Below are 12,350 nucleotides of genomic sequence, written 5' to 3' on the forward strand. Positions count from 1 at the left end.
GAAGATAATACTCTTCTAATAAATTTAGGAGTAAAAACTAAATAAATCATTCTCATATCTGCTGTTTTTCTGTTATTTTAATCATCTCTGGACAGATTTATCCCCACACACTCTCTCTGTACTTGTAAATATTTAAATGATTTGTGATATCTGATAACTTGATCACTTATATGATTAAATAGTCACCTATATAGCACATATGTTAATTGTATAACTAGAATATTTGATTTACTTGACCAGTCCATTTTCTTCTCAAAGGGAGAGTTTAACATAAAGGTTGAAATTACCTTTTTAATGCAAAGCATGGTGAACTAAGAACATGAAGACCTGAATTCTAGTTTTGTCTGCCACTAAAGAGCCATGTGACTTTAGACAAATCATTTCATCTGACTCCTTTGAGTCCCTTCATTTGTAAACCGAGAAGTTTGGATTAAGGAATTTCTTACGTCCCTTCCAGCCCCAGTACTCCTTGAAGTGGAGTGAGAAATACTCCCATCGATGTTATTTCTCTAGGTTGCCAAGCTGTCCAAGGAACTGGAAGACGCCAAGAAAGAAATGGCTTCCATTTCCGCTGCAGTTACTGCTGTAGCCCCTCCCAGCAGTGCTTCTGTTGCCTCTGCCCCTCCTTTGCCTGGTGACTCTGGCACTGCTAAAGTGGGGGTTAGCATATCACCCCCACCACCTCTCCCTGGGAGTGATACAGTTCCCTCTCCACCACCTCCTCCACCTCCCCCTCCCTTACCTGGGGGCAGTTACACCTCCTCAAGCGGCTCTCCTTTGCCTGGGGATGTTTGCATCTCCACACCCCCTCCTCTGCCTGAGGGTACTAGCATCCCTCCACCCCCTCCTCTGCCTGTGGGTACTAGCATCCCTCCACCCCCTCCTTTGCCTGGGAGTGCTAGCATCCCCCCACCCCCTCCTTTGCCTGGGAGTGCTAGCATCCCCCCACCCCCTCCTTTGCCTGGGAGTGCTAGCATCCCTCCACCCCCTCCTTTGCCTGGGGGTGCTTGCATCCCCCCACCCCCTCCTCCCTTGCCTGGAGGACCAGGAATGCCACCTCCCCCTCCCCCTCTTCCTGGTGGTGCTGGAATCCCTCCACCCCCTCCATTTCCTGGAGGCCCTGGCATTCCTCCACCTCCACCCGGAATGGGTATGCCTCCACCTCCCCCTTTTGGATTTGGAGTTCCTGCTGCCCCAGTTCTGCCATTTGGATTAACCCCAAAGAAACTTTATAAGCCAGAAGTGCAGCTCCGGAGGCCAAACTGGTCCAAGGTAAGAATTTCTGTCCATTTCATCAGTAGATCTTAAGAAACCACTTCAGTCTCCTACTTTGTATTTTGTGCCAGGGTGGGCTTCCCTTTCTTATGGCTCACATCTGTCTGTCTTCAAGTTCTACTCATGCTTATGTTTGTTTATTCAGCAGGTATTAGGCTTCTCCTATGCCATACATCACCTTGGCAAGTTCTCCTATGCCATACATCACTATACTCTGCTATAAAACTTAAACTTATCTTTAAGTTAGTTTTTTGCCTTTTCTCTGAGGATCTGAGCACCATGGTAACACAGTTTGATAATAGCCATTTCACCAATCTGCAAGCTACTGGTAATTGTGCTGATCCAAAAGTCATGGATTTATGGATACACTTCCCTACCCCACCCCCCCCAGTAAATGAGCTACACAGGATATGTTTCCATAGCACACTATGTGTTAGAGGGAATTACTTCCACTCTCCCACTATATGTTTGAGACCCCTGTGATTCTATGCCAGCCTTTTGCTTCCAGAAACCAAGTTAAACTAGGAATTTGTTCCTAAAATGAACAGATTTGGTACACAGCCAAATTGATGGGAAAAATGTAGGACAAGGGAAGATGCAAAATGAAGCCCTAAACCTTCTAAAAGTAGAGGATTTGGGGTTGGAAGGAGGATAAGTAGCATAACTGAATCTAGTTCTTGAATAATCACCAATAAATAAACTGGAATCATCATCTCGGGATCCTACCACAAAGAACACAGCTGTTCTCAGGTTAGTCTTATTCTAGTATGACATTGCTAATAACCAGCCAGCCACCTCTTTTGCATCATGATCAGTTTTCTAGCATGGAAAGTACAGAGTTCAACTTAGTTAACTCTTGATACCCTGCTTGTATCCACAGTTTGTTGCTGAGGACCTTTCCCAGGACTGCTTCTGGACAAAGGTGAAGGAGGACCGCTTTGAGAACAATGAACTTTTCGCCAAACTTACCCTTACCTTCTCTGCCCAGACCAAGAGTGAGTCCCTTCCTCTTTCATGCAAAGGGTCAGTGTAGGACTTAGAATATCCTTTAAGTGGGTTTCTCATTCCTTTCCCTTCCCTGGGTGAGGAGTGAAGAGAGATGGGTTTTCCTATTCAGAGGAAAATAAGATATTTTTGTATTCTTGAGATGCTTGGGTTGGGAAGGGCAACTGTGTGTTACATGTAGGTATTTTATGTCAATATAACTTGCGGGGATATGAGATAAATGTGACAAGCTCAGTCTGGGCCCATTTTGATGATACTCTTTAAGTGGTACTGCCTTAAGGTTCTGTCCCCAGACCTACACACTTAATTGACAAGGGTTGGGCTAAGTGTTTAATAGGTCATGTGGTTGAGCAACTGTCTCCAACAATAAAGAACCATGTGTGATTCCTTTTCTTTCTTTCATTTCTTTCCAATATCTGATGCTTGCTCCTTCCTGGCCCTTTGCTCCTGCAGCTTCGAAAGGTAAGAACACAGAAGAGCCTTTTAGTTAGGTCTTTCAAATATTAGAGAAAAAAATGAAACAGTAAAGGAATTTCTCTTTAGAAAACTGAGACCAGAGATTGAGGTTGATTTCTCTTTTGCCAGTTTTTTTAGAATCTATAGGACCAGTAGCTGTGATCTGAACTGACAGGGAAGAACATTATTCTAAGTTGAAGCTACCATATACTTGTTCTTTCTTTGGAAGATTAGGGACAACTCAAGTAATCATAACCATTACCTCACATTTGTGTTGTGTTTTATACTTTTCAAAGTGCTTTAACTTCTGTTGCCCTATTGGACCTGCAAAGAAGCCTTATGAGATAGGATGTGTATCGTCTCCATTGTGTAGCATATATAGACTGACTAGTTAGGTAGCTTGCCCAAGGTTATAAGACCAGATCCAGGGATCTTGACTTTTGCTCCATGTTTTTTAATATAAATTCTTTTCTTCTTCATATTCATATCTTCCCCCCCACTTTTTTTTAGAAGAGTTGATCTATTTTGCCCTCTTCTTTCTTCACTTCCTAATTCTTGTGGTTTTGTGCTGCCTTATGATGGGACAGTTGTAGTATTTCCCCTCAGGGATACAGTGTTTGGATGATCTTGTCATGTACTTAATGACAATTATAGCCCAATAGTTTTGTATTTCCATTTCCTTACAGCTTTTTTGTTTATTTAGAGATTTATTATGACCCTAGTGATTAAAATTAACTGTAACTTTGGAGCACTTCCTCTCCCTACCTTCACCCAAGTAAATAAGCATTTTTAAAGACAATTATTATTTTTTTCCTCTAGTGGTCTCATGGAACCAGGCTGCACTTTGTTCTAATAAGGAGCCTAACAGATGGATAGGTGCCTTTAGGGGCCCCTAGTTACGTGAGTGTGTCTAGGAGTGTAAGATCACAGTGCTCAGGCCTGTCCTATTGCCCTAGGATTCAGGGCAAAGTGGCCTTTTCCTCTTAAGAGAACTGTCACTTTCTGGACTGAAGTCCAGCCCAGGGAAATACTTCTACCCTCTTACTTAAAAATGCTGTGATAATGACCACTTATACTACTCTAGTATATCACCAAAGACTAGTTGACAATGAAAATCAAAATCAAATGATTTCCTAATTCGTAAGTTCACAGAATCTATCCCTGTGTTGGCCTCTGGCATAGGTCCCTTTCTTGTGGCTGTGCTCTGAGTGCCACCACAAATGTACAGGGCCTCTTTTCCTCCCCTGTTTTGTCTGATCCTTCTTTTATCCTGTACCTTTGTGTTACTATTGATTGTAGTGGGATCTTCTGCGGTTTAGTGGTCTTCCTTGGCGTTATATTCCCCCTGTGAACTGGTATATAGTGTTTTAAAAATACCCAAGCAAGACCTTGTCTCATCTTTTGTTATTTTCAACAACGTAACTAAACTTTTTAATGCTCCTTCAGCTCTCAATTTCTGCCTTGGAAACTACTTTCTATTCATTGAAGGCTCTAACTTTCTAGCAGCTTTGGCTTCTTTTTTTTCCCTTAAATTATTAGAAATCTCTGTATCTTAATCTAAAAGGAATATGTATAAATTAGTCAGTTTAGTTTAGTGGCAGTATTGATTTTCATGTAGCAGTAATCATCACTAGTAGATTGCTGCTATTTTGATGCAGGAAATTTCTAGCTAGTCTTTAAATATCCTTAGTTTTAGTTAGGACCTTCAAGTGTTAGATTGGCACACTGCCTTAATTTCCCAATCTTTTCACTAGGAAGCACTAGAGAAGGTGTTCTCAAACATTATTAAATCATGAGCAATCTTTTAGACATCGTAAATCAATCATTTTAAGCAATTTCTGGAAGAGATTTTTTTCTTGTCAAATATAGTCATAAGTACTTATTGTTTACCCAACTCTAACATTTATCTGCAACACTCAGTTGCAACCAAACCTTCCTGCTTCTCATCACATGTGCTACATCTGCATGTTTTCAATCATTTCCCCCCAAGGAGCAAACACAAACACATCGCCTTTTAAAAAATTATTTCTTCTTTGGATTTTCAGTGTTTTACTGACTTCAGTGTTGTCTGATTAAATTTTTTCTTCTACATTTTCTTGTCTTCTTTCCCTTTAGTTACTCTGTAAATCTATGCTGAAGCAAGCAGTATTTGAAGTTGGGGCTTGTTTTAATGTGTGTTTCTTGGGGACAAGTAATTGCTTTGATATCGTGTGCAAGGGCGTCAAGTTGCAGATGGAAGTGCTGCATATGGACCCAAGGCCACGTATAATGTCCACTGTGATTGGGGTAACTAACTTGCCCTGTCTTTCCGGATGCAATTTGAGCCTCCCTGTCTTGGTGCTCAGGCTGGCATACTCAATACAGACTGTTCCCAAGTGGTCCCCTTCCTTACCACATGCCCCTAAAAGAACACTTTAATAAAAAAGACTTTGGACTTCTTAGAGTTTAGGTTTTTATCAGATAAGGAATTTCAAGTTCTAGAAACTTCACAGGTGAGGATTCAGAGGACCCAGATCTCATCAGTATGAAAGCAAGGTTTACGTTGCTTCTGGTTTGCTTTAAACATCTCCATTGTAACATTTCAGAATATCTTCTTCCTTAATCCTTTTTTCAAGTAGGCAACCAGTTTTCAGTTACCAAGTCTTTCATTCATAGTCTTAATATTGATGATATAGTTAAATGATAGATAATACTCATTACTGCTCTGTAAATATCAGAAGTGGAGGTATGGGTTAGATAACTTTCTCAAGGCTGTATAGTAAATGCCAGAGCCAAGGTTCAGATTCCAGACTGTGTGACTCTAAAGTCCGTGCTCTAGCCCTCTCTCTCCCAGAAGTGTATGTTCCTGCCCTAAGAGCTTCTGAAAGCTTGGATCCAGACAAAAGCTGGAAGAAGGGGGTATGCTGGCTTCTGCAACCACTTCATTCATTCAGGCACAAATGTCCTTGAGTTGGCAGTGACTCTTAGGAGTACAAAAAAGGAACATAGGATTAGGGAAAGTAAGTGAGATACTGGATATTTAGGGTTGAAGAAGAGCAGGCATGTTCTGATTATAGTACATTCAACTGTCGCAAAACTAATCCAGTTGGAGATACAAGATGTGCTTCTCTAGTACAGTAGAAGTCCTGCTTAGATGATTTCAGCCCAGTAGTTGCCAGTCTTGATAAGGAAGTTATTTGGACACCAGGTTTTCGTAATATTACATTATTTCCTCTCTCATTTGCTAAACACAAGTCTCTGACATTTGTTAAACATGCCTGTATTCCTCTTATATTTTATTGATACCTGAAACCTCTTGTATACCTACCGGCTGCTGCTATCCGCCTTGCTCTTTACATCTGCCTCCTATAGTCTAAGGTCCCCAGCCACTATGTCATTAAGGTTCAGGAAGATGTGTGCCTTTTTACTAAGAGAAGAGCTAAGAGAAAGGAACTGGTCCTTAAATTTACAGTACGGGTTCTCTTACACATTTTTATCTTTTAAGGGTTGGTCTCTTGTTTCTGAACTCTTGATTTCCTGTAAATCAGGAATTTACTTAGTTGATTTATTCCTTGCCAGGGAATATTTTCTATTCAGATTTGATAGGCAATGCCATAAAACTTCTAGTCCTTGTTCACTTTCTCACTTTCCTTATTGTGATCAGCAAGGAGTGTTTTATCATGGTCTCTTTGTTGACTCTGCTTCTTGAATTCCTTGGGAACATGTTTAGTAGTTAAATATTATTTTTTTTTCATCTTCTCCTAGGGAACATTTTCATCACTGTGGTGGCCTCAGGTCATTATTTGTATGTACAGGATAACAACATTTTTCATTCTGCTTTCCTTTAATTCTTACTGTCTTTTGTTGATGACATGATCCCATTAAAAATATGTCTTGAAATGTAGCATGGTAAGTGATCACTGATGTCCAAGTAGAGTGGTGTTTTTCTTTTTGGGTTTATTCCTTCCTTCCAAAACCTTTTGGACTCATAAGATACATAGGCTTAATCCCCCTTAGTAGGTGTGCAGTGGACAATATGTAGCATTAGACCCTCTCCCTGTTAAAGTGTAAGGTGCATTATGGGAACTGTGAGGATCAGAACAGTTCCCCAAGTAGTTAGTGGCAGTAATTTAGAAAGAACTCTGGCTAAAAAGTAAGATTTTTCACCAAGAGCTGAGAATTACCGTAAACATAACTATTCTAGTTAGGATTTGACGGGGTGTGTCCCGATCCCAAGGTTTATGCTGTTGTCTCACAAGTGAGAACTGTTTCTAAACTGTAGGTTTACCTGTCTACTGTTCTCCCAGAACCTTCTTAGTTCAGGCTTCAGCAGGAGACTTTGGTGGGGGAGGAATCCCCTCTTTGCCAAAAGGGATCTAAGTGTCTTTTTCCTTTCCCGGTGATCCTCTTCTGTCTGCTAGGTGGCATCCACCCAGTTGGATCTTTATCAGGAAACATCCTAGTGAATCTTTACAGCTTCTGCAACTCTAACCTCTAGAAACAAGATTTTGTAAGAGTGCAACATGCTCCACCTTATTCAGTGAGTCTCTTGGCAGAAAGATGTCTGTTCTATCAGTTCTTTACTCCTCTCAAGTGTATAAGATTAGATGCTACTCAAGTGAACATTTGTTGGGATTGTTGTCTTTTAATTACTAACTTCTCTTGGGTTTTGAGTAGGGTCAGACTATTAGCACAAAGCAGTTTGGAAGTTCCATAATATCAGATAATATTTCCTTGTTATTTAAAATATGTCTATCCCTATCACCTTGGGTTACCAGGAGTCCTGCACATTTAACAAGTACACGCCTCCTCTGCATTGTCATCTCCCCATCATCAATGGTGTAAAAAAACACCTAAACTACCCCTTCACATACTCCTCTATACTCCCAACCTTGCCATCACTATTTGTCTTGAATCCACTGGATCTAATATTAGCCATTTATCTTGGTTTATGTCACTCACCACAGGAAGCCCCAGACTCCCAGGTCATCCTCATCTTCCTTACTCGAATTTACTCGAATCCCCATAAGGTTTTGTGTATCTCCTGTTCTGTCTCCTTTTCACATCCTACCTGAAACCTCACCACTGTGCCTTCTGGAATTCATGGTCCCTTACCAGCAAAATCTCGTATGTCATCAACCTCACCAGAAACCTGGCTTTCCCGCAACACTGCTTTCCCTCTTGCCCTCTCATGTGGTGGTTTTTTTCCTCCCAAAAACCTCACCCTGATGGACCTGGAGATGGGGTAGGTGTCCTCTTTGTTCTTCATTGCCACTTTCAGGTCATTCCACCTTTCCCTTTCCTAAAAACCCATAATTCTGAATCTCGTGACATCAGATTTTACCACCCAGTTCCTCTCTTTGTGCTATCATCTACCAAAACCCCAAGTTACTCCTCCTATCTCTCCAGCAGTTTAGCCAGCTCCTGGCTCCTGGCCCCTCTCTGCAGTACTCCAGTGCTACTTCTGTCTTATTTCTTAGCAATTTCTGTACAAAAGGGTCATGATCCTACCAATATTCTAGCCTCAGAAATCCTTGTATTCTTTTCCAGTCATCTTCTCCTCTCCCCTACCCCACCTGTTCTTGCCTCTGGTCATCAGCAATAACTGCAGCCCTTCCACAGTCTGAATTTCATACCACCCAAGTTCTATCTTTTTACCTCGCTCTCTTTAGTACCCTGACCCCAATAATTCTCCAGTCCCACTGAGACTTACAGTCCATTTATTTTAACACCTTTTCACTGTCCTTCGCCCTTTTGATGACTTCACTCTCCTCATCAGCTAAGATTCCATGGTTAATCATTGTAATAATGACTCCCTTGTTGTTATTTTTTTCTTCCATTACCTCTGTCTCATTTCATCATATTCGATTGGCAAGACTGCAGTCCTGGTTAATGCCCTCTCTCTAGCCATCCTGCACCTGTTGCTGTGCAAGTGAACATGGCTGGAGAAAAACATGCAGCTGGCCCTCCTTGGTATACTTTCTTCACTTGCTTTCAGGACAGCAGATGGTCTTACTCTTTCTCCTGCCTCAGTGGCTGTCTTTCTCTGGCTCTCTGCTCAGTTTGCAATGTTGCTTGGCCCTTGATGCTGCCAGGCAATCAGATATTAAACATTTCTAGTCCATTCAATTCCTTACTCTCCTGAGTGATTATTTCACACCTTTTCTCTCCTCAAAAGGCCCAACACCTCCCTCATCCTCATTCTCACTTGAGGATGTTCTCTTTCTACTTCACTGAGAAAACTGAAGCAATCAGAAGAGGAGCTTGCGTGGTTATTTTCTTCCACCATTATTTTACCCACTGTCTGTGTCTCTGTTACCATGACCTCTCGGAAGCCAATTGCTGACTAATGTGATATATTCATTTCAACAAATGTATAGAATACTCTGAAAATACAAAATCTCCCTCTCCTGCCTCAGAGTGACCCTGGTTAATCATACCTTTCGTATGCGTATATTATTCTAATAAAGGAATGGGCAAAATCCTTTCTCCTTTAGTTCACTTGAGAAATTGTGGAAAATTTTCTTTTTTTTTTTTTTTAAAGATTGGCACCTGGGCTAACAACTGTTGCCAATCTTTTTTTTTTTCTTTTCCTGCTTTCTGTCCCAACCCCCCCGGGTACATAGTTGTACATCCTAGTTGCAGGTCCTTCTAGCTGTGGGATGTGGGACGCCACCTCAATGTGGCCTGACAAGCAGTGCCATGTCTGCGCCCAGGATCTGAACCCTGGGCCGCCGCAGTGGAGCACGTGAACTTAACCACTCGGCCACGGAGCCGGCCCTGTGGGAAATTTTCAAATAGAACCTTATTGGAAAATTAAGGAGCAGGGGAATTAAAAGGTAAAATTACGGAAATGTGAGGGTATACGCATTTTTTAATGTAATCTATGTGATCCCATATGGTAGACACTGTTCTGTATTTTGCTTAACATGTTTCAGCATCTCTGATGTCATTACATATGGATCTACCTCATTATTTTTAATGGATAGTTGAGTTCTGTCAGATGAATAATACAAATATGTACAACTCATCCCTTACTGAGAATTTGTTACCAATTTTTATATTACAAGCAGTGCTGCAGGAAACATCATTTTATATTTATCTCTGTATACTTGTATTTCTTTACAGTAAATTCTTAACAATAAAATTTCTGTGCCCAAATTGCTAGGTAATAGGATTATACCAATTTACATTTCCACCAAATTATTTATCATAGTGTCTGATAGGGGAAAAGTGATATCTTGTTTTAATCTGACTACGAATGAGATTGCATCAGAGGTTTTCCTTCATACTTTGACTCTTTCCTCATCTGTAAAATGCGATGAATGAACCTAAAGGTACTTTTCAGTTCTAAACTTCTAGTTCTCTTACTATCTTTTTTCCTTCTTTTTTCTTGCATAAGCTGTCTTGTGTGTTATCTGTCATCATCTCAGACTCTTATTTTATTTTGACAGCTTTCTAAGTTTTTATGTTGTTTTGTTTGTTTTGGTCTGAGTTTCATTCTCCTTTTTCCATGCTCTGATGTGAGGCATTAGGAGTTGCTGCTTGCTTACAACCAGTGTTTGGGGGTACAGAGCTAAACCAGTGCAAAGCTTTAAAACTTTGGCATGAAGGCTACTGATGTAGTTTCCATAGAAGGCTTACTGGTGGAGATTTAAGGAGGGTGTCATCAGATAAAGATAATTAAACTTTAATTCCTTCTAAAGTGGAGGAATTTGATATATCATATCTGCAGTGTGCTCTTCTCCTTTTTGCCACCAGATGGCACATGGATCTCTTCTATTTTAGATGTGTCATTGTTACGTCTGCTAATGATGCAGTCACGTTAGAGAGAGGCAACCTCTGTTGTTTTGAGATACAAAGTGCTTGGTATGCTGCCCTCTACTGGCCAAGAAATTCATTTGGAGGACTGATCAGTAAAATTAAGACAGGAAGCTATAGCTTGCCCTTTAACAAAACAATCTTATTCCGTTGCTGCTGGTATTTTTAATAGGAGCAGTATCAGTGTTCTTGGGGGGTGCCCAGAAGCTGGAGAATGTTTTGGTTTTGTTTTCGTATGATAGCTTCATGAAGGCATAGCCTTCCTTTCAGAGGGCTTAAAGAGAGGAGTGTGTTTTACCAGCTTGGTAAAATTATATACATTATATACACATTTGTAACCCCATCATATACACGTTCATAATCCCATCTCTGTCTCGGTTTCTACTAAATAGCTATGTCAGGCACATCATAAAACTACCCACTGATTATATACTGATAACTTCCCAGAGATACTATACTGAATTCATTTCCTTCAGGGAATTCCCCTGGGCTACCTTGGGTAGAATTTGCTGGTACAGAAAGTTTTTTTTACAGTCAACCCTTCTGTGTCATTTGTTAACTCCTAATTCTCCCAGGATAATCCCAGTTTTAGAGCCTCTTTCTAGCTATGCAGACTTTAGTGTGTGCCTGTATTACTATACTGGACATACATAGACTGAGACTGTATCTTTTAAACCCAGGGTACCATCAGCCATTATCTGCAGATTCCAGATTTGGTTTCTGACAAAATGTCTTTTTGTTTGTTTTTGTTTTTGTTTTTGTTTTTTTGGAGGAAGATTAGCCCTCAGCTAACTACTGCCAGTCCTCCTCTTTTTGCTGAGGAAGCCTGGCTCTGAGCTAACATCCGTGCCCATCTTCCTCTAGTTTATACGTGGGACGCCTACCACAGCATGGCTGCCAAGCAGTGCCATGTCCGCACCCGGGATCCGAACCAGCGAACCCCGGGCCGCCGAGAAGTGGAACATGCTAACTTAACTGCTGCGCCACCGGGCCGGCCCCTGACAAAATGTCTTTTTAAATGGCATTGTCTAAGACTTAGACCATCTAGTAGGGGAGTCAGTGTTACAAACTTCTGTCATCTTGGTGCAGTCAGTCCTTGTACTTAATTGTCTGTTTCTGCCAATAATTCCCAAACTTTCTTGTGCATAAGGAGTGCATGAGAAGCTTGTTAAGGTATAAATTCCTGGGCTTTACCTCCAGAGCGTCCAAGTTACAAGGACTATAGAAGAGTACATTTTTAATAAGCACCCCATGTAATTTTGTTATAGATGTACTAATCTGGCTTGATCCACACCTTCAGTGTTTCTTTTTCCGTTTTCTGCTTGCTGTCTTCCCACTCTCTGCCATCGTCTAGAAGCTGTTCTCTCCCTTTTCTCATGATAACATTTTGATGTCTCAGAGTAGGTCATTGTACAGTTTACATAAAAATTATCCATGTTTTTTGTGGAGGTCAAACGAGATCAATTAGGAAATAACTTGACGTTTTCTGTTGATGGTTAACATTTTGGAGGCTCTACTTCAGGGACACTTGTTTTTACAAAATTCTTTTCTTGCCGTCTTCCCAGCCAGGTCTCAGTAGCTGTCTTAGAAGGATGTTTTGAAGAAGTTCTCTGGGGTCAGTGAAGTAATTGGAAACCACTTAGAGAATAACTGGGCTAGAGAGGCTGGATGGATGGCAGATGATTAGAGGTTTCTGAGGCTAGTACGACAGAGATGGAGTTGTGAGAGACTGGAGGAAGTCCAGATCACAACAAAGAGTGTTAGAGCTGTGCAGATGTAATTCTTGTTCACGTCTGGTTATTCTCTAGCCATGG

At 41.0% G+C, this 12,350-nt stretch overlaps 1 protein-coding gene across 2 annotated transcripts in view; it reads left to right on the top strand.

Moving 5' to 3' along the window:
- DIAPH1 (diaphanous related formin 1) overlaps positions 1-12,350 on the top strand; it is a 102,243-nt gene that overhangs the window by 37,537 nt on the left and 52,356 nt on the right. For both annotated transcript variants that reach the window (XM_070570561.1, XM_070570562.1), the window contains 2 exons: positions 514-1,272; positions 2,156-2,270. In XM_070570561.1, coding sequence (XP_070426662.1) covers positions 514-1,272; positions 2,156-2,270 — 874 coding nt within the window. The remainder of the gene's footprint in view (positions 1-513; positions 1,273-2,155; positions 2,271-12,350) is intronic.

This window comes from Equus przewalskii, chromosome 13 (genome assembly GCF_037783145.1).
Source record: "Equus przewalskii isolate Varuska chromosome 13, EquPr2, whole genome shotgun sequence".
Classification (NCBI taxonomy): domain Eukaryota; kingdom Metazoa; phylum Chordata; class Mammalia; order Perissodactyla; family Equidae; genus Equus; species Equus przewalskii.